The sequence below is a fragment of the Talpa occidentalis genome, unplaced genomic scaffold (assembly GCF_014898055.3).
Source record: "Talpa occidentalis isolate TD23 unplaced genomic scaffold, MPIMG_talOcc4v2.1 talOcc4.9, whole genome shotgun sequence".
Taxonomy (NCBI): Eukaryota; Metazoa; Chordata; class Mammalia; order Eulipotyphla; family Talpidae; genus Talpa; species Talpa occidentalis.
The window spans coordinates 66,088,539-66,112,441 of NW_023605305.1; the positions used below are offsets into that span (position 1 = coordinate 66,088,539).

General features: G+C 35.5%; 1 protein-coding gene and 1 long non-coding RNA gene across 5 annotated transcripts in view; one reads left to right on the top strand and one right to left on the bottom strand.

Annotated features, from left to right (window-relative positions):
- CREBRF (CREB3 regulatory factor) overlaps positions 1 to 23,903 on the top strand; it is a 51,504-nt gene that overhangs the window by 19,409 nt on the left and 8,192 nt on the right. For 3 of the 4 annotated variants that reach the window (XM_037501348.2, XM_054690830.1, XM_054690831.1), the window contains exons 2-8: positions 1,534 to 1,752; positions 3,744 to 3,869; positions 5,074 to 6,160; positions 11,910 to 12,104; positions 13,514 to 13,703; positions 14,884 to 14,957; positions 20,608 to 20,730. In XM_037501348.2, coding sequence (XP_037357245.1) covers positions 1,744 to 1,752; positions 3,744 to 3,869; positions 5,074 to 6,160; positions 11,910 to 12,104; positions 13,514 to 13,703; positions 14,884 to 14,957; positions 20,608 to 20,730 — 1,804 coding nt within the window. In that variant the 5' untranslated portion in view covers positions 1,534 to 1,743. Of the gene's footprint in view, positions 1 to 1,533; positions 1,753 to 3,743; positions 3,870 to 5,073; positions 6,161 to 11,909; positions 12,105 to 13,513; positions 13,704 to 14,883; positions 14,958 to 20,607; positions 20,731 to 23,903 lie in introns of those variants that run through there. The other variant, XM_054690832.1, reaches the window with a different exon arrangement.
- On the bottom strand, positions 1,681 to 5,533 carry LOC129145088 (uncharacterized). The gene is made up of 3 exons (XR_008550141.1): positions 5,290 to 5,533; positions 3,264 to 3,408; positions 1,681 to 2,114 (listed from the first exon to the last, which is right to left on the bottom strand). It is a non-coding gene; the product is annotated as an uncharacterized LOC129145088 (long non-coding RNA).

The window sequence follows — 23,903 nt, forward strand, 5'->3', positions numbered from 1 at the left end:
GAATAGAACTCTGTCTCTTTTTGAATCTTCAGTCCTATTGCAGATAAGGTAAATTTCAGGTAGAAAGTCACATTTTTCTCCCAGATCCAGGTTGTATGTCAGAATTACACTCGTCTATTTTGTGGAATGCGTGATTTGAATTATTTGCCTAATTGAGAGTCTAAGTAATCGGTCTGGAAAAGGGGACTGACCATGTTTTTCATGGGACTTGGGAAGAGTTAGGATTGAACTGCCTATCAGCAGTAAGACCAAGGCATGAGGCCCCATAAGAAGAAACTGGGCCAGAAATGACCTTTGGCTGGAGCAGGAATCACCCGAATCAACACTATAGCACTGGATTAAGATGTAGAATTTATTCTGTTTGTAGACCCAGATTAAGCACTTGATAGTGTTTTCTAGGCTAGACTACAAGTTAGGAAGGACAACTCAGCAGAGGCGAGAACCCAGCAAAGATCAGGAAATACAAAAGGTACAAAAAATACAAAAGGTAGTCAATTTACTATTCTAAGTAAGTAGAACAACTGTTGAGTCCCTTATGACCATCTCTTATATGTCCAGCAAAGACTTTAAAAGAGGTCTTTGAAATTATAGTAAAGTACTCCTCTAGCCCAGAGAATTTGTTAACTACAGAGGGCAACTAAGCTTAAACCGACTCTTTACATCAAACTAAAAAGCAATACTGCATTTAGACTGAACAAGAGCAAGACATTCAGTATAGGACAGGGGTTATCAAATTTTAGAGTGGCTCCAACTCATTGGAGGACTTGTTAAAATACATTACTGGGTCTCACTGCCGGACTATCTCTGTTAGTACCTCTGCGGTTCACAATTTTGCATTTCTAGCAAATTTCCAGGTTGATGTGATGCTGATGTTGCTAGTCCCAGTGTCACACTTTAGTACCACTTATCTACGGAAAGAAGATGAAGTGGGTATAGCAGTTTAGTTTTGCTTTAAGGCCATCATACAGGAGGGAAAAGGAAACTAACATTTAGATTAAGACCCAGTGCCAGGTGATTTCCAGTCATTGTTTAATTTAACCCTGAAACTGCTCTACCAAGTAGTCCTCCTTATTTCTCCCATGCAGATGTTAAAAACCTACTGGACTAATTATTTCAGTGACAGTTTTCACTTGTGACTCAAAGAATAATGTTGCATATGCCATTAGGAATATGATTTTATTTAATATAGCAAATATGTTTAAATTTCACTGTAAATCAGAGACACACTGGTCGAGGGGAGGGGGTGCGGGGAGGGCAGGGAAAGGAAGGACTACAGTCAAAATAAGGGGTGGGGGTGCAATTTTATGGGGAATATAACCAAAATGAAAATGCATACATTGTGCAAAGATGAAAAAAGATGTAAGAATTATATAAAATAAAATATTTAAATTAAAAAAAATAAAAAAATTAAAAATAAAATAGGACTAGGACCACAAAAAAAAATAATAAAGTGTTCTTTGTTAATATGTTTTTGAAAGGTCAACTTGTTTTTCATGGAGTGCAGTGAAGTTACTTTGTGTTGTTGTTTGACAGATTTGCACAGAATTGTTAAAAACAAACAAACAAACAAACAAAAAAAAACAGCAGAGATCCAAGCAGTTGAATTGAAGTTATATTGGGAAAACCTGCCATTTATTGTGAAAATCATCTTTGATCTTGAAATTAAAAGTAAAGCTGGAAAGGACTTTACAGACAAGAATAAAAAGAAGTTTGGAATCAGACTCACAGGATCTGGGCTTGGAAATGCCTCAGGTAAATTAAGCAGAGTAGGTGTAAAGTTTTCTATTTTCCCACTGCAGAAAGTCACTATTTGTTCTGTAAGTTCTCTGAATTTTAACACAACTTGATATGCTCTTTAAAATGTTTTACTTCTCATCTCAGCTAGTTTTAAGTACATGTCCTTTTTTCATTGTTTGTATTTTCTTCTTTGCTACATACAGTTTTGAAGTTCAATGAGCTTGATATAGGGGAAACGGTGAATGGAAAGTTAGTCATAGGTGGACAGATCTGCTAGTTTTATGGGGGCTAAACCAACTCCCTTGAAAATTCACAGAAATCCCATTTCCATTCTTCTGTCTTCTTCCTATTTCCCCACTGCTTCCTTCCATTTATGCCTGTTAAGTAATTAAGAGGAAATGGTGAGGGACTCCAGTCTCTCTCTCTCTCTCTCTCTCTCTCTCTCTCTCTCACACACACACACACACACACTCTCTCTCTCTCTCTCTCTCTCTCTCTCTCTCTCTCTCTGTCTCTCACAGAACCTAAGAATGATTATATATAGGTTATATCTATTTATATAATTATATCTATGTTATGTAACTACTTTGAATTGATACTTTTGGTTTAAGGGGTCCTTGCAACAGTAAATGAAACCTGTTTATTCCACCTTCCAGTGGTTAGCTTTTCCCCTCCCCTCTCTTGTGCAGTGCTGAGGAGAAACTGAGAAATAATGAGAGGGCACAGGTGGCTATATATGGGGTCAGGCAGAGCTATTGCTCAAGCACCGGAAATCAACTTGCTGGACTGTGTGGTGACTCAGAGGCAGACAGTGGAGGCAAAGAAAGGGGATTTGCTAGCTAGTATTAAAAAGACCAGTGATCTATGTCTATCCCTATCTCTGCGGTAAGTGGCCTGCATATACCAGTTAGATTTTTTTCCTGTTCAAGGTATAATTTGCTATTTATTAAATACTTGAATTCAGAAACATAAAGCCCTGTTTTCTCAGGCTAAAATTTTTTAGGAAGAAAGATCTTGCAGCCTGATGAGAATGGGGAAAATAAGGGAAAGAAAAGAATGGAGTGGGAAGTGCCATTGAAGAAAAGCATCATGAGAAAGTATGTGAAAAGGCAGTCTGTGGTAGGTAGAAGATTATATAATAGGGAAATACAAGCAAATAGACTAATAATTTTTAAGTTAAAGCAGAAACTTGAGGAAGGCCAAAAAGGCAAAGAGGAAGTTGTTCTTTTTCATTGTCTTCCTTTAGACATTTGGATTTCACAGTGAGGGCTTTCACTTGTTTGTTCCACTTAAGACCCACTGTCTCTACTCCAGAATGATTTGTGTAGATGTTGAAAGGAAAGAGCAATGGAGAGTAAACAAGAGGGAACATTATCTCAGGGTGTTGAAGTCTTTTTTCCCATTGTTTGTTATAAAATGAATTTCACCCTTTATAGGGATCAGGATTAAGACTACCATGCTCATGCTCAAATCACCATTCTGGCCCAAAAGAGTTTTGGATATTTTGTTGATCCCACTCCCGTCACCTTTCTAGAGTCTTCTGTTGAACTCTACAGATGCCCAGTGTCTTCTAGCTTGTTTTGGGAGATAAGATGTTGAACTCAGGACTACAGAGCAAGACTGACTTGCTACCTCTGCAAGTCCGAGGAAATGGCAGGGCATCCTCCATTTCTGGAAGTTAGAATAGAGAGTGTTTGTTGTTAGAGATGGATTTGAAGAAATTCTGTGTAGCTAAATACAAGTGCTCATTAGGTACTGTACCCTGACTGTTGGCTAAATAAGCTTTGGTTTTTTAGAAGTTAGGTATTATGAACAATTGCCACTCTATTTCTTTATCTTAACACATCTTAGCACACAGTTGAATGCTATTAAATCTCTTAAATGTACTAAACAGTTGAAAAAACACAGACTTGTTTTCTGAATATAACATTTTAGGAAGGGTGAGAGTGAGGTTTTGTTCTTGAGGGGGTCTTTAACTTTCTAAAATTAAAACCACTCTGTTATAGCCTAGTGTAAGCGGAATGGATCCGCCTTTTGGGGATGCCTTTCGAAGCCACACCTTTTCAGAACAGACTCTGATGAGCACAGATCTCTTAGCAAACAGTTCAGATCCAGATTTCATGTATGAACTGGTAAGTAACGTTTTCTTGTATTCTGCATTAATTGGGGTACATGGTGTAGTAGAATTTTATTTTTAAATGCCTGAAAAGGCCAAATTTGAGTCTTGTGATTGCCAGTTTAGTAATTTTAGAAGGATGTATGAATGCACTGAAGACTGTAAGAAGAAAGGTTAAGCATTTTTAAGTCTATTTTTTAATGATGAGTATGTGAAGTTCTCTTTTCAAAAAATCTTAACTGCTAATGGATTTAAGCTGGAAAATTTGGAAATGATAACATTAAGCACGATGTATGACACAGAGACAGAAGTAGGGATTCCAAGCAATATCTGAATATACTTATTTATTCTTGAGGTCAGTAGACATTAAGATTCCTAAGAAAAGATTTAAAATTTTTTAATTATATACAACTTAAGCAACACAGAAGTATAATAACTGGAAAACTAAAGAACAAATATTTGTTAATTTATGAAAAATCATTGAATTGTCTGAGTTTTATAGCATGTAAGCTATACTACAATGACATGCACATGCACAAGTACAAACAAAATAAAAAGCCCAAACAAATACAAAAATCAAAATAGAAAAAAAAATAAACTACAAAATTGAAAACTTCCTCATTGCCTTCCTGAGTTTCCCTCTTCAAATCTTTTTACCAAGGGTAACTACTAGCAGAATTTTTTAATGAATATATAAATATATGCTAGGTATTCTATAACTTACTCTTTTTAACATAAATAATGTATGGTGAGCAGGCGTTCATGTTAGTTCATGAGAGCTTAAATGCGTTCAAAAGAATTAAAATTGAAAATCGTGACTGCATACATAACCTAATTGACATTTTAATTCAATCTCTATTCATGAGGAATATTTTATGACCCATACCTAAAAGTTGTTACAAGGTCTTACAAAAGATCTCATCCTTTTGTGGCTGAGTTCCAACTCATTTTGGATTGCTCTTTTCACCTGTAAGTTCTCACTTAAGAAGACAGATTCTTCTGTGATGAAGGTAGGCCTTCATTGTATGCTTTATAACTGAAGCTTGTATCTAAGGCAATCCTCAAGTCCGTCTAAGTAAAAAATTGGGAATGTAAACTTTTTTAAGGCAGAGTGTTTAATAATAAAGCTTAAGAGCTCTTGATCAATGGAAGTGAGGATGAAGGTGAATATTTCTTTTCTAATGTGGTATGTGATTTTTTTTTTTTTTAACCTTTCTCAGGATAGAGAGATGAACTACCAACAGAATCCTAGAGACAACTTCCTTTCTTTGGAGGACTGCAAAGACATTGAAAATTTGGAGTCTTTCACAGATGTCCTGGATAGTGAGGGTACTTTAACCTCAAACTGGGAACAGTGGGACACATACTGTGAAGACTTAACAAAGTACACCAAGCTAACCAGCTGTGACATCTGGGGAACAAAAGAAGTGGATTACCTGGGTCTCGATGATTTTTCTAGTCCTTACCAAGATGAAGAAGTCATAAGTAAAACTCCCACTTTGGCTCAGCTTAATAGTGAGGACTCTCAGTCTGTTTCTGATTCCCTTTATTACCCTGATTCACTTTTCAGTGTCAAACAAAATCCCTTGCCCTCTTCATTCCCTGGTAAAAAGATCACGAGCAGAGCAGCTGCCCCTGTGTGTTCTTCTAAGACTCTTCAGGCTGAGGTCCCTTTGTCAGACTGTGTCCAAAAAGCAAGTAAACCCACTTCAAGCACACAAATCATGATGAAGACCAACATGTGTCATAATGAAAAGGTGAACTTTCATGTTGAATGTAAGGACTATGTAAAAAAGGCAAAGGTAAAGATCAACCCAGTGCAGCAGAGCCGACCCTTGTTGAGCCAGATTCACACAGATGCAGCAAAGGAGAACACCTGCTACTGTGGGGCCGTAGCAAAGAGACCAGAGAAAAAAGGGATGGAGCCTCTGCAGGGTCATGCCACGCCGGCTTTGCCTTTTAAAGAAACCCAAGAACTATTACTCAGTCCCTTGCCCCAGGAGGGTCCTGGATCAATTGCAGCGGGAGAGAGTAGCAGCCTTTCTGCCAGCACATCAGTCTCAGATTCATCCCAGAAAAAAGAAGAGCACAATTACTCCCTTTTTGTCTCTGACAACTTGGGTGAACAGCCAACCAAATGCAGTCCTGAAGAAGAGGAGGAGGATGAAGAGGATGTTGATGATGAGGACCATGATGAAGGATTTGGTAGTGAGCATGAACTTTCTGAAAATGAGGAGGAGGAAGAAGAGGAAGAGGATTATGAAGATGACAAGGATGATGATATTAGTGACACATTCTCTGAACCAGGTATTGTAATGCTCAGATGCTTAACAAACTGATCTCTCTCCTATAATCTTGAAATTAAAAGCTTGGCTTTGGGAGCTAAATGACTTGATGTCTTGGCTTAGATATGTAATTGCTTTTTTTCTATTTAGACAGTTCTGAAATAATTACTTTTGTTCATAGAGTGGTTCATATGCTGATTCCTTGAGGGCTGCTTCTTAAATTATTTTATATTAAATCACCTAATTTGTCATTTTCTTGAGTGATTGTGCAAAGATGCCAAGGATTGACTGGTTGAAAAAATATTCCTGTTTCTGCATGTGTCCTGCTGTTATGGTTGTGGTAAGAGTCCCTAAAATGGTGAACCAAGTGCTAATGGTTTATATTACTCTTGCCTATAGTTACCAAAACCTACTTAATAAATAATGTAAAAGACAGCTTTTTCTTTGTGTCTGCTGCATCTTTCATTTGTACAGTATGTTTCCATTTAAGGAAAATACTGGCTTTAATTTATTGGACATGAAGGAGACTGCTTTATTTATGTATACTGCATATAAGTAAAAGAAGAGAACTAGTTCGCTTCATCATTTACATACTTGGGCTATTGCCACTGTTGGCATGTGCAGTTTATTTGTGAAAGTGGTACTGCTGTGTGGTCCATGGTTAAAATGCACAAAGAAGTGGAGATTTTCAATTTAAGCCAGTTATTTTCTTCAGAAATAAGGTTGATCTTATAATTTCTATATTAAAAAACGTAACTTATTTTTCAAAATTCTTAAATTGTCAAGGAACTCTTATGACTGCAGGATTTTCTGATAGTATAAATATGATCTTTAATTTTCAGAAAGTTTTTTTTTTAAAGATTTATTTTATTTGTACAAGAACTGGTGTACAGGCCAGATGTGTGGGGATCAGAACAGGCAGACTGATGAAATAAACTGCTGAGGGGAGCAGCGGGCAAGACAGGAGAGGTCCGCTCACCATGTGGGTTGCTCCGAGGCCGGCTGGAATCGAACCGGCGTTGCAGAGGCTGCGGACAGCTTCACAGTGCTGCACTCAACCACCTGCGCCACCAGGGAGGCCCTTCAGAAAGGCTTTTAAGGCATAGTAGCTATATTGTAACCAGTGAAGCTCTCTAATAGCTGAAAGACTTTTTTTTAGTGAAATCTTTCTATTACAGTAAAGCTTAGAATTATATATTTGATATAACCAAGTTGTTTGCCTTGGTGGAGTAAGGAAAAGGTATTTAAGTTTAAGGTAAGGAACAGGGTTTATGCCTTTGGTTTATTTCAGAACTCTGTGTAGTCTAAATAGAGCTATTGTCTTTTCTACTTAATAGGAAAATTTTCTCTTAGCAAATTAGTAAAATTTGCTTTTTTATTTCAATTAAGTAGTCTTTGTTGCCTGTGGTAAGTTGGTTAAATAGATCCCTACCATGGGAAGACCAGAGGGCTGTCCCTGAGTGATCCCTAGAGTCTAACAGATGAGCCCTATTGTTTTGAGTCTCATTTTTAGGGTTATGGGTAGGAGGACAGAGGAAGGCTATGACAAGGAGGAGATGGGTAATAACCGGGATGCATGGGGAAGGAGATGCCTTTACCAGCTGGTGCTTAACGGAATGTAAAAATCAGAGGCAATTGGTAAATTGTACCATCATCAGCCAAGGCCAATAAGGACCATACAGTCTACCCCATCTCTGCTTTGACTTCCATTTCAAAATCATCCTTCATCTTTTGACTTGGTTTCACCTGGATAAATGTGTTTAGTGGTGAGTAGATCCGTGAAGAGAGAACACTTGGTAAGCTGACCCTCATTTCCGTTTTCTCAGTGGGAAGAAGGAGTCATTGTTATAGTTGGCATTGTCTGTGAGGCCATGTTCTCTTGTCTTGTCCCTGTAGGAGAACCCTGATGTGTGAGTTTGTTGTTTGGTGTTAAGCAACAACACAGCTTTAAAACAGTGCATTTCGTTAGCTGGTAATTGATAGGGTAAAGAGCTCCTCTTGGTATTATTTAACAATGCGAAATATTTAAATTACATTTAGTTCACTCCTAGTTGACTTGAAGGAAAGTCAACTTTCCTTGGACAGTACTACTTTGACAATTCTCACAAATATGAATGAATGACATGCCTTACCCACAAAATCAACACAATTTTCTGGTATTACTTGGGCTTTATTCACATTTACTAAAGGAAATTTTCCTTTTTCTTGGAAGAAAGAGCTAAACAAGTGACATTAGGAGTGCAGAATGAATTACTGGTGAGAAGTTGGAAGGAATTCTTTGAAGCAGAAAAATAGGGATAGTTACAGCTTTTTCAGCGTGCTAGTTTTAGAAGGCTGATTGATTTAATTTGCTAGTTTACAAAGGCCTTCTTGTGATGACTAGCTCCCTTGATTCTGTTTCTTGGCACTTAGCTGCAACAGTGCCTGAGCCTGCAACACTCCAGGAAAGGTAGAAAATGGAGTTTCAGTCCTTATTCTAGAACTGGCTTTTAATAGAGCCTATTCTGTAGACAAACTACAATTGTTTGTAGTCATGGAATTACATGGTTTTGAGACTAAGAATTGGGTATCAACAATGAAAGTTTTTTTTTGGTAATTCCTACTAAACAGTTTCACAGTTGACTTTGCTAACTTAATGGCAGTTGTCTCCACTAATCAAAGATGTGTAATTTGGATTTTAGGCAGTAAATACAGCTGTTTTCATTCCTTTTGATAACCATGTCAGGAAGAAATGACTCAGTTCAGTATGGCGATTTATCAAATGAAAAGGGAAACTGTGGGAAATGTTGAATTAAACAAGTCATTGATTTGTTAGAAAATATTTTTTGATTGCCTACTTTCGTGTCAGGCACTGTGTGCATTAGGTATTGACTATACAGAGATGAACAAAATAGGCATAACCCTTGTCTTTGTAGAACTTAGAGTCGAGTGGGTTTGTATATTGCTATGAATTCTCAGTCTTTTAATATGGCTATGTGTGCTATTACTTTGCAATAAAATGCAGAATGAAATGTTTCTTAAAACTTATTGATGACAGAACTCACTTGGAGATGAAGGCATGTGTTCCTCATAACATACTTCGAGAAGTGTTTCATTGCCTTAAATGCTAGACCAGTAATCTGGAAATACAGTTTCCTGCATTCTACTGAGTACAGTAGTCTGCCTCTGTGTGTGTGTGTGTTACAGTGAATGTATTTGTATACAATTATAAAATGTTAATGTATTAGGCCAAAGAAAACTGATATCCTTTAAGTACTTTTTGAAATGTACTTTTTTGGAAAAAGACTGATACAAATAAGTAAAACTGATGTAACTAATTGGGTGGGACAGAAGAACCCAAAATCTTCATGACTCTGAGTTTAACAGAGAATATATGTGGAATAATATTTTATATACACACACACGCATGCGCGCGCGTGCACACACACACACACACACACACACACATCCATTTAGACCATTTAACTGAATTAAACTCAGAAAGTGGAAAGCTCAACTGGGGCTGCATTTTTTTTTTTAAGATTTATTTATTTATTTATACAAGCACTGGGTATAGTCAGAAGCGTGGGAGGGCGAGAGAATTCACCAGAGCCAGAGTGGGGAGCAGAGCAGGCAGAAGGACCGAAGTACACTGCTGAGGGGAGCAGCGGGCGGCAGGAGAGGTCTGCGTGCCATGTGGGACCCTCCTCCGGTGGCCGGGGAGCAGCCGGGGATCGAACTGGCGCTGCAGAGGCTGCGGGCAGCTTTGCAACCCAGTGCTCAACCGCTGCGCCACCAGGGAGGCCCTGGGGCTGCACTTGAGTCATGAGTTCTCAGCCAGTCCCAGCTCTGCCAAGTCACTTAGAGCCTCCATAAGTGTGTTTCTTTGTGAAAATGGGGTTAATAACCTTGTCTGCAAGTTCTAAGAATTCTCAATTGCAATGTCTGAAAGTGAAATATATAAATACATTAAGTGAGAGGGATAGAATTTTGCCATAAATCCAGGCACATGAGAAGAGTTGCTGTTTAAGGGTGAATATCAGATAAAGCAATGGGAAGAAGATGAATGTTTCCCTTCCGCTTTATACTGGGACACATATGTTGGACATATATATTGGACATTGACTTAAATAACTTAAATGTGGGACACGTATATTGGACATTGACTGAAAGTTGGAAGTGTTTTGGTTGGTACATCTGCCTGTATCCAGCTAAGCTAGGGTAATCTCTGTGAACCAGTGTTCCCATAATTGGTAATTTTTGCTTGACTTGGTCTCATTGGCCATTTCTGGTGACATAGTACCCCCGCACCTTTTCTAAAGCTAACATGATAGTTGAAACAAGGTAAGAACCTCTTATTTGAAATGAAACATTAGCACAAGTAAGCCAAAACTACTGTTTTATGTATCTAACATAATTTAAGAAATTGGAATTCTAGAAATGATTGTGTCACTCAACTTGTGCATCATTTCTTAAGAACCTGAAGTTCACTGTCAGACTGTTTACCATACATATTGTTTTAAAATACAATGTGCATTCTAATGCTGTTAATGCCAGCAATACTGCAAAAGCTTGTCTTCACTATTTGCCCCAAAATCATTTTTCTCTTGCATGTGATTCTTTTTTTAAAGGTCATGTTTATTGAAATATAATTTTCACACAGTAAAGTTCACCCCTCTTAAGAAAGCACACTTTGATGAGTTCTGACAAGTGGATATAGTCATGTAACCACTACCACCTCAGTCAAGACAGAATAGTTTGATCACCCCCAAATTTCCCTGTGTTCCTCCCTCTACCCCCAGTTTCTGGCAACTATTTCATTCCCATAGTTTTGCTTTTTACAGTATGTCATATAAATTGAATCATATTCCCGATTGATTCTTACTCTCTTAAAAGCCTGGTAAATTTATAAAATTTGACTTTACCCCCAGAGCATGCAGATGTCACCATTTCTTAGTATCAGCTTCAGAGGGGTCATGTTTATAGAAGGGAAAATGATCATTTTGCTCAGCCAGTGTTGCTCAGTTTTTCCCGGGCTTCTTAGGTTTGGGGTGGTGTGCATCTTGCACACAGAGCCACCTTATCCCCTGTATACCTTGAAGTAATACTGTGAAGTACATCTAAGAGGGGCGTTCCCTTAGGGTGTTTTAGATTGACTGGTCATCTTGTATTAGGTGTGAGCAGTAGTTCTACTAGTTCAGAATTGAGTATTTTCTGAAACTTCCCCCTTCTCAAAAAGTATATGCAAATTGATACCAGTAAGATATTAGAATAGACGTATACATTTTTATTTGATAGCCTATGTGAGAACTGACATTTTTGTACTTGCACAAAAAAAGAGTAAGATGGGAGGTAGGGAGAAAACCTCTGTTACCTCACAGAATCTGCCTACTGGATATGTTCTGTCTGGGGATGCTCCAGGTGCTTAAATGTTAGAAGGAATACATGTAAAATCACGGTATTATGTCTAATGGTACTTTTTGACATTCCTGTAGCTATATTTCACTATTCTCTCAATCTTATGTGAAGATACAAAATGTACCTAACTTATTAAAATCGAAGCGTTAAGCAGTGTAGTTACCCATGTTTATTAATCTCTGAATATTTTATGAGTTAGAGATTACCATATTAACAGTTATTTTATAGACCTGGTTTATTGTCTTTGACATTAGAGTGATTTTTTTCAGATAGAAGAAGTATATCAAGTGATAAATGGAAAGGATCTTTTTTGCTTGTCCTAATGTTTATTACTAAGATTTTGGAATTTAAATATTGGGGGGCTTTTTTTTAAGGCTATGAAAATGATTCAGTGGAAGACCTGAAGGAGATGACTTCAATATCTTCTCGGAAGAGAGGTAAAAGAAGGTACTTCTGGGAGTATAGCGAACAGCTCACATCGTCACAACAAGAAAGGATGCTAAGGCCATCTGAATGGAACCGAGACACATTGCCAAGTAATATGTATCAGAAAAATGGCTTACATCATGGTAAGAGGGGATTGTGGTAAACTATCTCATGTCACTTTAAATAGAGATGCTAACCATAGTGATGTTTTTTGAGTGTAGCAAACTGGAAAGGGGAAGAGTAGAACTGCAGTATTTATTATTACTGCTTTTCAACTTTTACTGGTGATGAGAGCCATCACTTAAACAGGGAAGAAGGCATTGTGAAAACATTTCATTTCTAGTTACTTTTTGTGCTGTTTATCCTACCCAGGAAATGACTAGGAGCCTGCCAATACTTGACCTATCAGAGCTGCTATAAACTAGAGGACTGGGGAGAAAGAGAATGGGCTCTGGCATTTTTCCCTTCTGTTCTCATGCACCCTCTGGACCTGTATGACTGGATTAAAGGAGATTGGCTTGGTGGTGGGGAGAAAAAAGAAGGGGCAGGAAAAGAAAGGAAGAATAGTTGTGAGAAGAGGAATGGAGAGAGGAGTGGAATAGTACAAATAGTACGGAATCAGGAGAAGCTTATGGTTCTTAGGTAGGTTAATTTGAATTGTGGACTCAGAAAGATAAGTAATTAAGTAGAATTCAGTTGGCACAAATGTTATTTTTTACATTAATCCAAAGTCTTACAATGTGGAGGATGCTAAGTTTGACTCATTAAAAATCACTCATGTTACAGATTTAAGTTGCTAAGCATTTTTGAGACAGGTTGCATCTGAAAAATATTTTTTATTTTTGTGCCTCATTTTCCCTTTTTGCTGGCACCCAGGTCTGCACTCTAATGACTCAGTGAAGACCTAGTTTTTGCTTTCAGATGAATTTTCTGCCAGAAATGAAAAGTCAGGTCCAGTAAATAGTTTCAGGTAGCTATTGATTCAGATAGTTAGTGACATGTTTGATATAGATTAGAGAACAGAGCCATCCCTCTTACCTGCGGTGATAGGACAAGACTCCTTGAGTCTTCTGTGATGTTATTTATCAAAGTAACCAAAAACTTTCCAAAAAGGCATTCATTTATTGACTTTTGAGTTCAATGCAAGAATAATGTATATGCATCTGATAAATTTTTAGTTACAGCATCAAACTCTCCAAACTCTTTTCTGACTCTGTATTTACTCTAGCCCTGATTTTTGTGTGCATGTGAATGTCACTTCTAATCCTTAGGTTTAAGATACTTATAACTGCCATGCAGATATTAATAATTGTACCAGGGCTAGAAAGCTAAAGTGGAGAGGACTTGGAAAAAGGTTGGAGTTGTGCCCTCTTACCTCCTTTCCTTGCAGTCACAAGATGGGAGGGAGAGAAGGTCAGTCTTTCCATCATTGGTTGTTAACATGCTGAAACATTTGAAATATGGCAAGACTTCTGAAAAATAAAAGGTGCCTGGTGGGCTACAGAAAATGTATCTCTTGTGAAGTAAAATAACCTAACTTAAAATTCTTTAGGAAAATATGCAGTCAAGAAGTCCCGGAGAACTGATGTGGAAGATCTGACACCAAATCCTAAAAAACTACTCCAGATAGGCAATGAACTACGGAAACTGAATAAGGTGATTAGTGATCTGACGCCAGTCAGTGAACTTCCCTTAACAGCCCGGCCAAGGTCAAGGAAGGAAAAAAATAAGCTGGCTTCCAGGTAATTGCTAATCATGTTCACTTTTGTGAATAAGTCTAGGATGTGAGGTTAGATGTTCTTTGTGCTTTTATAGAGATCACCCTCTACCATTTATTCAGAAAAATACTTTATAAACACTACATAAGCATAATATCATTTTTACTTTGAAAGTAAAATGATATTTATGCTTCACGGGAGAAGTTTTTAAAGGTGGAGGTGAATTAACTCAAGTGTGTTATGTTATAGAATAACAATGAAAAATTTTATCAAACTTTTGTTTTTGTTTCAGAGTAAATCAAGGTTATATTGGTGGTATAGTTTACTTGTGGTAAAATTCATCCTTTTTCATGTTGGGTTTTGACTAACTTGTCATATAACCACCACCACAATCAAGATATTTTGTAAAAAAATACTTCCTCATGTCTCTTTGTAAAAGTAAACCCCTTCTCCCACCCCTAACCCCCAGAACCACTGATCTGTTTTCTGTTTCTACAATTTTGCCTTTTCTGGAAGATGGAATCATACTAATTGTAGCCCTTTGAGTCTCACTTCTTTGACTTAGCATGTTGTGTTTGAGATCCATCCTGGTGTTGCACGGAGTAATTGTTTGTTTCTTTTTATTGCTGCATAGTATTCCTTTTCAAGGATATATTATAGTTTATCCATTCACTGGTTGAAGGACATTAGTTTCTAGTTTTTTACAATTATGGATAAAACCCCTATAAATAATTACAGTTATTTGTGTGGACAGTAGTGTTCATTTCTCTGTTTGTTTCTCCTATTATTATCCAGGAATGTATCTTAAACTTTATAAGAAGTTGCCAAAGTAGCTATATCTAAAATTTATTTTTAAAATTGACTATTTTCCAAAGTAGCTATGCATACTATTTGTTTTACATCCCTAGTAGCAATATATAAGGGTTCCACTTGTTTCACATCCTCTATAATACTTGGTATTGTTATTTGGTGTTTGTTTATTTTGGTGTACTGGTCATAGCTTTATTTTTGAATGTGTGTAAAATTTTTAAAAATCAATTTGGGTAAATGATTATATGGTGTCTTTTCGTTACTGAGTTCCTTGGTGTAATTAGCAGTAGGTTGTGATTTGGGGTTGCTAATTAGAAAATGACGGCAGCAAAAAGAAGTATATTCTGAATGTTCACTTAAAAAAAAGTGAACTAATTGCTCCTTCCTTTCGCAGGGCTTGTCGGTTAAAGAAAAAAGCCCAGTATGAAGCTAATAAAGTGAAATTATGGGGCCTCAACACAGAATATGGTAAACCTAAACTTTTAAGAATTTGATTAACCTCCTGTTACTTTGCTGACCACTTTCTTTTTCTTTGGTTTTATTTGCTTTCCTGTGTTCTGCCACTTTTTAGGCCAGCCTCTTTTATGTTCATCCACTTAGTGAGCCACTAGTAATCACTTTTATTCATTCATGTCCTCCTTTTAGTGTGAGTATCTGTGTCTGTGGCTCCCTAAGCCAAATCACATCTATCCCCTGAAGAACTCATCTACTTGTGATCATTAATCACTTAATTTCATTTTATAATTGTATTGCTGGATTAGCCACTTTTATTGACTAATATTTATTTTAACCTTTCAATGGATAGTTTAGACCTGTGTTTTCCAAGTTTGATTGTTCATTAGAATCATCGGTGTACATGTATTTTAGGTACATTTTGACCTGAAATACAGATGCTTCTGCTTCTCCCAGCAGGTATCCATTTGACCCTTCCTAGACTATTCATAAGCAACCATCCTAGCATCTATTTGGGAACCATTGGTTTCAACTAGTGTTTTGTTGTTTTGTTGTTGTTGTTTTTTTTACCAATCTTTTACTTCATAGCACATGTGAAAAATCATCATTTTAAGGCATCCTGCAATATAGTAGGCTTCTCATGAGAGGAGACCCCTTTAGACAGAGAATGTCATCATCTCATGAACCTGGAATCTTTCTACAGCACCGTAGAGGGTTGGAAAGCTCTGCTTTTGATCTGTAATGAGAACCACCCCTTCCTTACCTCAAACTCTATAATAATTATTCCTTAAACTTGGTATCATAATTGTATGTTTCCTTTACTTTCAAAATTGTTCTTTTCACTGTGTAGCTTTTTGGCTAAGTTGTATATGAAAGTGGAATAGCAGGCAAAACCATCAATTATTATTTATGGAGTTTTGCTTAAGTCCAGCATGATGTCTAGCACATAGGTGCCTAATAAATTCTGTGCTCTTTTTCTTAATCCTTTATCTTGATTATCATGCTTCTATTTGAGAGGCTAGAAGGAGGATTGTCAGCTGTGAAATTCACAATTTATTAAATGAACTGATAGTTTTATTTATTAATGGCCACTCAGGAATGCCAAACAAGGTAAATGAGTTATGTATAACAATAGTTGGTTTGTTGGAATTGAAATCAATCATTTTTATTATTAACCATTCTTGCTGCTATAGCATTTTGACCTTGAACTCTGTAAGTAGGTATATATTTATAGTAATACATTGTCATGGGCATTCATATTTCGTTATAGAACCTGTTGATTCATGCTGCAGGGAGTTGTAGGCCGCAAGATCCTTCTAGGTCACCATTTCTTTGGCTCTATGTAGATATCTATCTATGTGTTGTTCACTTAATGTATTTATCCAGTTATATGCTTCTGTGTGACTTTTTTGTGCATCCATGCTTGCACATACTTTGTGTCTGCAATGTAAATGTATTCTGGGATGGGGAGCAGTTAAGGACCCAGAATTATGTGTGCTTCTCAGTATGTTGTCCAAGCTTGAATTGAATTTTGATGATTACCTTAAGTTTTTCTTCTGTCCAAAGCTAACTTTTAAAGCCTCTGATATTTTCATGTAGGAAAAGACCTGTCTTTAAAAGGTAGTATTCTCATTTAGACAGCTAGGAGAAAGAGTTGTTTCTCATTCATTTATTTCTCTTCTACTTTTATCTTACTTAGCTTCTCTTCTCCAGTTTCTAGGAAAGAGCAGCCTCAACTGCTCTTTCTCAGAATCAATGAGATGCTCTTGTGTAGTTTTTGTCACATGTAGTTTGACTATTTTCCCAGAGTTTTTTGTATATCTCTCAAGGGTAAAGGGCCCTTGATTCCTCTAAATATCTGGGAGTCACTCCATTACTGCTTTATGGAACTTTTGCTACCTAATCACATAAATGCAGTGTTTTCTAGAATTTTCTATTCATAAATTTATGGCATCTGAAAAACATTTTGGGACTTGGGAACCATCGGGTTGCCAATTTTATGTTTTACCCAGTGAAGACACTTTTAAAAAAATCATCTACAATTATTGTTATTTCATACTTGGGAGGATATTTTAGTATTAAGTACTGAGAGAGACATCATCTCAGAATAAAGTTAATTTTATGAAAAATTCAATCTATTGTTTTAATTCTTTAAAAAATTTTTAATAACCGAAAGAAAACATCTCAGTTTGTAGCTTCTCAAAGAATCATTTTTGTCAGTCTTGTGCCTCACCTTGAACTTGACCTTGGCCTCTCATCAGGCCTTTTGTTGAAGAACAGGTTTCTGAAGACATCCTTGTTGGGAACAGTTTTGTCCAAAGAGATAGCCACAGAGTACCCTGTGGGCATGAAGTGATTATAGTTATAGACTTTTACAAAAGACTGGATCTTTGATCTCTTGGCAGTTTTCTTCTTGCCCAGGGAAGCTGTCACTTTGCAGGGATAGTGGTTAATTCCAGCCACCAGAGCATGGCTGTAGGGGTATCATCATTGATGTTCATAGTCACCACTTTGTTTCCAGAGTGATCTCCTGCCAGGGGACCATCTCCTGGGATTTCATAAACTTCCTATCTTGATCGCAACCATTTGGGCAGAAAGGGAGGCTTCCCTTATCCTTTCTAAAGTGCCATGAAATAGCACTCTTTCAAGGATTAGCTTCAGGGATCCAGCACTATACTTTTCCTGCTGTTTACCCAACTTCTTTCCTTAACTGATTCCTTTTACCAAAGCTCGTAAGAGACTGTTCTGTGTATCAAATGTAGATTTGTTGACTCAGAATGAGAAATAGAAATAATAAGTGGACTGGACCTACATTCTGACTGACAAACTATTATAGGAAAATTAAAATTTTAATATTATTATATAAACATGGAGTTGCAACTTAAGGGATCTGTTTATAGACTTAAAGTTTGGTCTCAGTTTCTAAGAGCCAGATAATCTAGGATGGATACTGCCCCAGTTTGATAAGATATATTCTTCTCTGTTTTATTGAATAATTTTGATTTCATAGTGTTTTTTAATTCTTATAAAATGACCTTATTTAAGAGGATGTGGAACCTCATTGTTTCTCTAAGTCCAGCCTGCATGTAAATGTCTCATTTATATTTGAGTTAATGTTGTTCCCACTTGGTTATTCATCCAAAAGAAGCATAAATTTCTTGTTTCATGTGATTTAGGGAGTCAGCTGTACTTTACTTGTTTGGTGACACATTTTATATAGATTGACTCTGCATGTTGTTTTAAACTGCCCCCTCTCCCTCTACAGTTAATTATTTCTCACTTCTTCAGTGTCTGTCTAGATTGGTCTCTTTTCAGTATAGTTAAATGAGGAATAGCAAGTCACTGATTTCAAAGCAGTCTCTGAGGAGATAGAGATTTATTGCAGACCATAGGAATCCTATGTGTTGAAATTGGAAATGTTTCTCTCCCCTCCATCTTTATTGAGGTATAATTGAAGTACATTAACTGCATATTTAAATAGCCTAATTTTTTTTTCTTTTTTTTTTTTTAAATAGCCTAATTTGATTAGGGTGAGCATATATGTACATATGTGAAATCAGACAAGATAATGAACATTTTGATCACTTCCAAAAGTTCTTCTGCCCCTTTGTAAGCCATTCCTCTCACCTCACTCCACTACACAGTAAGCTTTCTGTCACTATAAATTAGTTTGCATTTTTGAAAATTATATATATATATATGTAATCCTACAATATATTCTCTCTTTTTTTGGCCTGGCTATTTTCAGTCAGCATAACTATTTTTAAATTTTATCATGCTGTTATCTATATGAAGAGTTGTATCCTTTTCATTGCCGAGTAGTGTCTCATTGTATTAGATATACTACAGTTCGTTTCTCATTCACCTCTTGATGGATCCTTTGGTTGTTTCTAGTTTTTGCTATCACAAAGCTGCTATATTCCTTTATAAGTGTTTGGGCAGACATGTTTTAATATCCCTTGGCTAAATATCTAGGAGTAGACTAGCTAGATCATAAGGTATATTTGTTTTCATAAGAAACATGAAACTGTTTTCCAGAAGTTCTGTACCATACATTCTCAGAATAGTGTAGGAGGTTTTGAATTGATCTGTATCCTTGCCAGTAATTGGTAGGGTCAGTCATCATATTAACCAACCCTAATGGGTTTGTGGTAGTATCTCATCAAGGTCTTAATTTGCATTTCTTTGATTTATGACATTGAATACCTTTCTGTGCTTATTGGCTATTCATATATTTTGTGTGTGTGAAGTGTCCAAATATTTTTCCATTTAAAAAATTCAGTTGTCTTCTATAAGTTCTTGGACACAGTTATTTTTGTCTGATATATTGAAAATATTTTATCTTAGTCTTTTACTTGCCTGTTTTTTTCCTCACTGACCTCTTTCAAAGAGTAAAAATTTTTTATTTTGATCAATTCTAATCTTTTAGTTTTTCCTTTTATATTTTCTATTTTTTTGTGTTCTAAGAAACTTTGCCAACTCCAAAATTATGAATAGTTCCCCTTAGAATTCATATAGTTACAATTTAACATTTAGTTTTTTGATTAGTTTTAGGTTAATTTTTGTGTATGATATGATGTTTATCTTTTTCATGTGAATATACCGTTGATCAAATGCCATTCATTGAAAAGACTTTCCACATTAAACTGTTTTTGTACCTTTGTCAAATCAGTTGATACATATGTTTGATCTGTTCCACTGATCTATTTGTCTACCTTTATATTAATACAAACTAGGTTGATTACTTAGTTTTATAAAACTGTGAAATTAAGTAGTATCAGTTCTTTTCTTTCAAAGTTGTTTTGGTTATTATTTGTCCTGTGAGTGACCATATATATTTTACAATTAGTTTTTTACTTTTTAAAAAGAGCTTGCAAAATTTTGATTGGGGTGTATTTGATTATATAGGCTCATTTCACCATCTTAAAAAAAATGGAGTCTTCTAATTCATGAACCTGATAGATCTCTATCTTGTTTAATTTTTGTCTGCCTTGTTTCGTAATTTTTAGTATAGACTGCTTGAGCATCTTTTGTTTAATTTTATTCTTGGGTATTTTATATTTTTTGATACTTCTGTCAATGGAATCTTATTTCCTCAGATTTTAGAAATTTCATTCCTCATATAGGTAATCAATCAATTTAACTGGGAGTTGGGAGTGGGACTATCAATTGTTGATCTTTTCAAAGAGCCAGCTTTTGGCATTGTTAAATTTCTTGATTGTAGGTTTTGTTCTGTTTCATTGATTTTCACTCTAATTTTCCTCTTTCTGTTTATTTGGGTTAAACTTTGCTCTTTTTTTTTAAGCTTTTTAGGGTTGGGGATTTAGTTTTTAAAGCTTTTGTCCTTGAAGGACTTGGTTCGATTTATTTAATAAACATTTACTAAGATACTGTAATTCATTATGTCAGGCACTGTCATTACTGTTAAAACTATGTAGACAAGTAATGCAAGTTGCTTACAGGATAGTTGACATTGATACATACCTGCATTGTGTTATCAGGAGTACTATATCATTTGAAATTATTCCCTTTGTACAAGAATAACCATCACTACTTAATGTTTTCTTACATATTTTCCATTTTAATTGAATATCTGTTGTTTATAATCAAAAGCAAATTCCTCCATGTTAGTGACATATTCCAAGTGTCTTGATCTATCTTACAGATAATTTATTGTTTGTAATCAACTCCATCAAGCAAGAGATTGTAAACCGAGTACAAAATCCAAGAGAGGAGAGAGGACCGAACATGGGGCAGAAGCTTGAAATCCTCATAAAAGATACTCTTGGTAAGAAGAATATTGCATATATTCATAACATATAATGACATGTATTGTAAGATACCTAATTCAAGGGAATGTTATAAATTCTTTTAAGGAAAGACTCAAGTGATCTCATTATAGCTACTCTGAGTAGTTTGTTTTTTTTGAATTTAGTATTCGTAAACATGTGCTACTGGTTACCACAGCTTGTTACTTAAACATCATCACTGGATATTTTAGCACTTAGGAAAGATGAAACTTCTAGCAGCTTTGACCTTCCATAAGGTTTGCTTTTCCATAAGGAAAATAAGGATTCCCTCAGCTGGCAAGCCTATAGTTTATATCTTAGTGGAGGTTCTTACCTATTGTTTTACTCAATAATACATTTCACAGGAGTCTAACAAATTTGATTATCTGGTCTTCCATCCCTGAACATATTATACAATATTATACAGAGAGGCAAGTATCCAGAAGTCAGGTAGGGCAATTCCTGAAAGGAGGGTGGAGATAGCTAATGTAGAAATAATTGTGAGAACTCAGAACTCTAAAGGCCCAGTAGCTTAGCTGCCATAGGAGCAAATCACTTTACAAAAATTAATGTAATCCATGCAAACTCCAAACCATCATGAAATTGGATCATCTATACTACATATATTCTGTGTATTAATTCTAGGACTCTTTGAAAAACTGGTTCTTACATAGTCATTGTGTAAATTGGTAAACTTCAGTTGCTTGTGAATTTTCTTCTATCTTATTTTTCCCCAGGGTACTGATTGAGTTAGAAAATTAGAGCTTACTTTTCAATCATTAGTTACTTATTTGAACTTTTAGAGTAACAAGCACTATAATTTGTTTCTATTTTAAATTATAAATATCTTGAAATTTTTTTACATTTCTGTTAAGACAACTTTTCTTACTTCCAGTGACTATAAATTCATTCATTCCACAAAATGTTTTTAATTTTTAAATTTATTTTCTTACATCATTCTTAATTTTTGGACAGTATTTGATTTCTCCCTCAAGTGTAGTCCCCATCACCATAGCACCTGTGATCCATTCTCCACCGTCCCTTGTGCCCTTCCCTTCCCTATTTTGATCCTTTTCCCTTCCCTGTTGTATGCCTCAGATCTAGTCAGCTTACATTTTTTCTTTTTCCTGACCCTTCATTTCACAAAATTTTCTAATGTCTGCTACATACCAAGTGTTGGGGAATACAGGAATGAGCAGCAGGAACTTGGTCATTACATTTATAAAACTGTAGTCTAAAAGTGAAAGACAAAGAATAAGTAGAAAAAATTATAACTTGCGGTAAAAGCTATGATGAAATCAAGAGGCTTAGATGGAGTTGGTGAACAATAATAGTTTGTTTCTTCTGATGCAGATATGCTTCGCTTAGCTACCAAAACTAAATTTTCTTTAACTGAAAATAGACATATTGAATACTTTCTGCACATAGTAAGTTTCTCGTGGTCTATGAAATTATTAGTTTCTTTTGTCAGCATAGTGTTTATATTGAATGTAATTGAAGATTCCTATTGAATGTTTTTGAAGGACAATTTGGAATCATTAGTAAAGTTATCAATGTTTATAGATTTTGACCCAACAATTTCATGAAATCTGTTTAACTTTCATAATTGAAGGTGAGAGGAGAAGATATTAAGAAAAGATTAAGAACTAAAGGAAGGAGGAAAGATTCCTTAGGTGTTCAAAAGGGATAAACAGCTAACATTGATTATTTAAGGTTGTTCAGTAGTTTGCTTACACGAGCTGTGAAGGAGGTATTAATATACAGATTTTACAAATAAGGAATAGGAAGCACAGCAGGGCAAGGTGCATTGAGTAACTTGCCACAAGTCACACAATCAGTAAGTGGCAGAACACAACCAGTGTTCACACTGTACCCACATAAGCACATAAAAAATGAAACAAAACTAAGAATAGTATAAAAAATTAACACAATGAAAGATCAAAAGTTTATATTGGACAAAACCATGTTTATACTGAAAATCTTAGTTGAATAATAGATCCTAAATATTAATATTTTCCTAAACAACCATCTATTTCTTACCTCTGTAGATTAATTCAGTACTGAATATTAAGCAAAACAGGAAATAGAAGTGACTTTTTCTTCAAATGAATTGATGCTATTTTGATATTTGTGTATTATTCAAAGCATTTCTGTCTATTGTTTTTTAAAATCATTTTCAGTCTTCCTATGCTAGGTAATGGGGAACATTTAATATTACAAGGAAAAATGCTTTTTACCTTTTCATTTTTTAATTCAAACACCTTGTATGTTGATAAGCTTGTATTTTCCCTATATACTGGGTTGTCAGTTTTCCCTGGTAAGTTACTCCATTTTTTTTTTTTCAGGCATAAAGCATTACTATTGTAAAGCTAGTAATTGCCTAATTTATTTTTTATAAGTTATTTGCTGGTTTTGGCTAAACATTAACAGATTTTTTTTTTTTCTTTAAAGCACTATAGTTTTACTGGACCATGCCCTGAAGTTGGTCTTTTTAGATTGATAATCTTAATGTATGCACCATGTTCTTTGTAGTATTGACCTGTCCTTTTGTTTCAGTTTTCTTCTTAAAGGACTCTTTTTTTTTTTTTTTTTTTTTTTTTTTTGTGGACTGGATTTTCTTTGCCAGTCCTCAGTGTTTTCTGAAGTAAAATCTCTTTTTCTCAAAAATTTTTTATCTCTTAATTTCATTTTTACTTAGACATTTTTTCCTTTTCACCTGTTTCTCTTAAAAGCATTATTTGCTGTGTTTATTTGCTACGCTGTTCCTTTCCATTTTTGTCTTAATTTCAGGAATTTTTCTTTTTTTCTTTTTCTGAGTTCTGTCACTTATTTCTGAGTTTCTCTATTTCTGATTTATATTGTTGTTTCATGTTTTGCAGCATTTGCTGTAATGTCCTTCACCTCAGTTTGAAATAATAGATGGTTTTCATCTATTTTGTGGTAATATTTTTCGGCATACTTTCATTGTAAGATCTCTTTTTTCTTCAAAATAACTTTTTATGGGGTTTTGATCTTGATAGGTTATTCATTTGTATGTGAAGATAGTTTTTCTGAACTTTTCAAAGGAAAATTTGGTTCAGGATACATTAGTTTCAGCTGTACAACAATTATCTGACATTTGTATATATTGTGAAATGATCACCTACTATAAGTCAAATTACCATTCCTCACC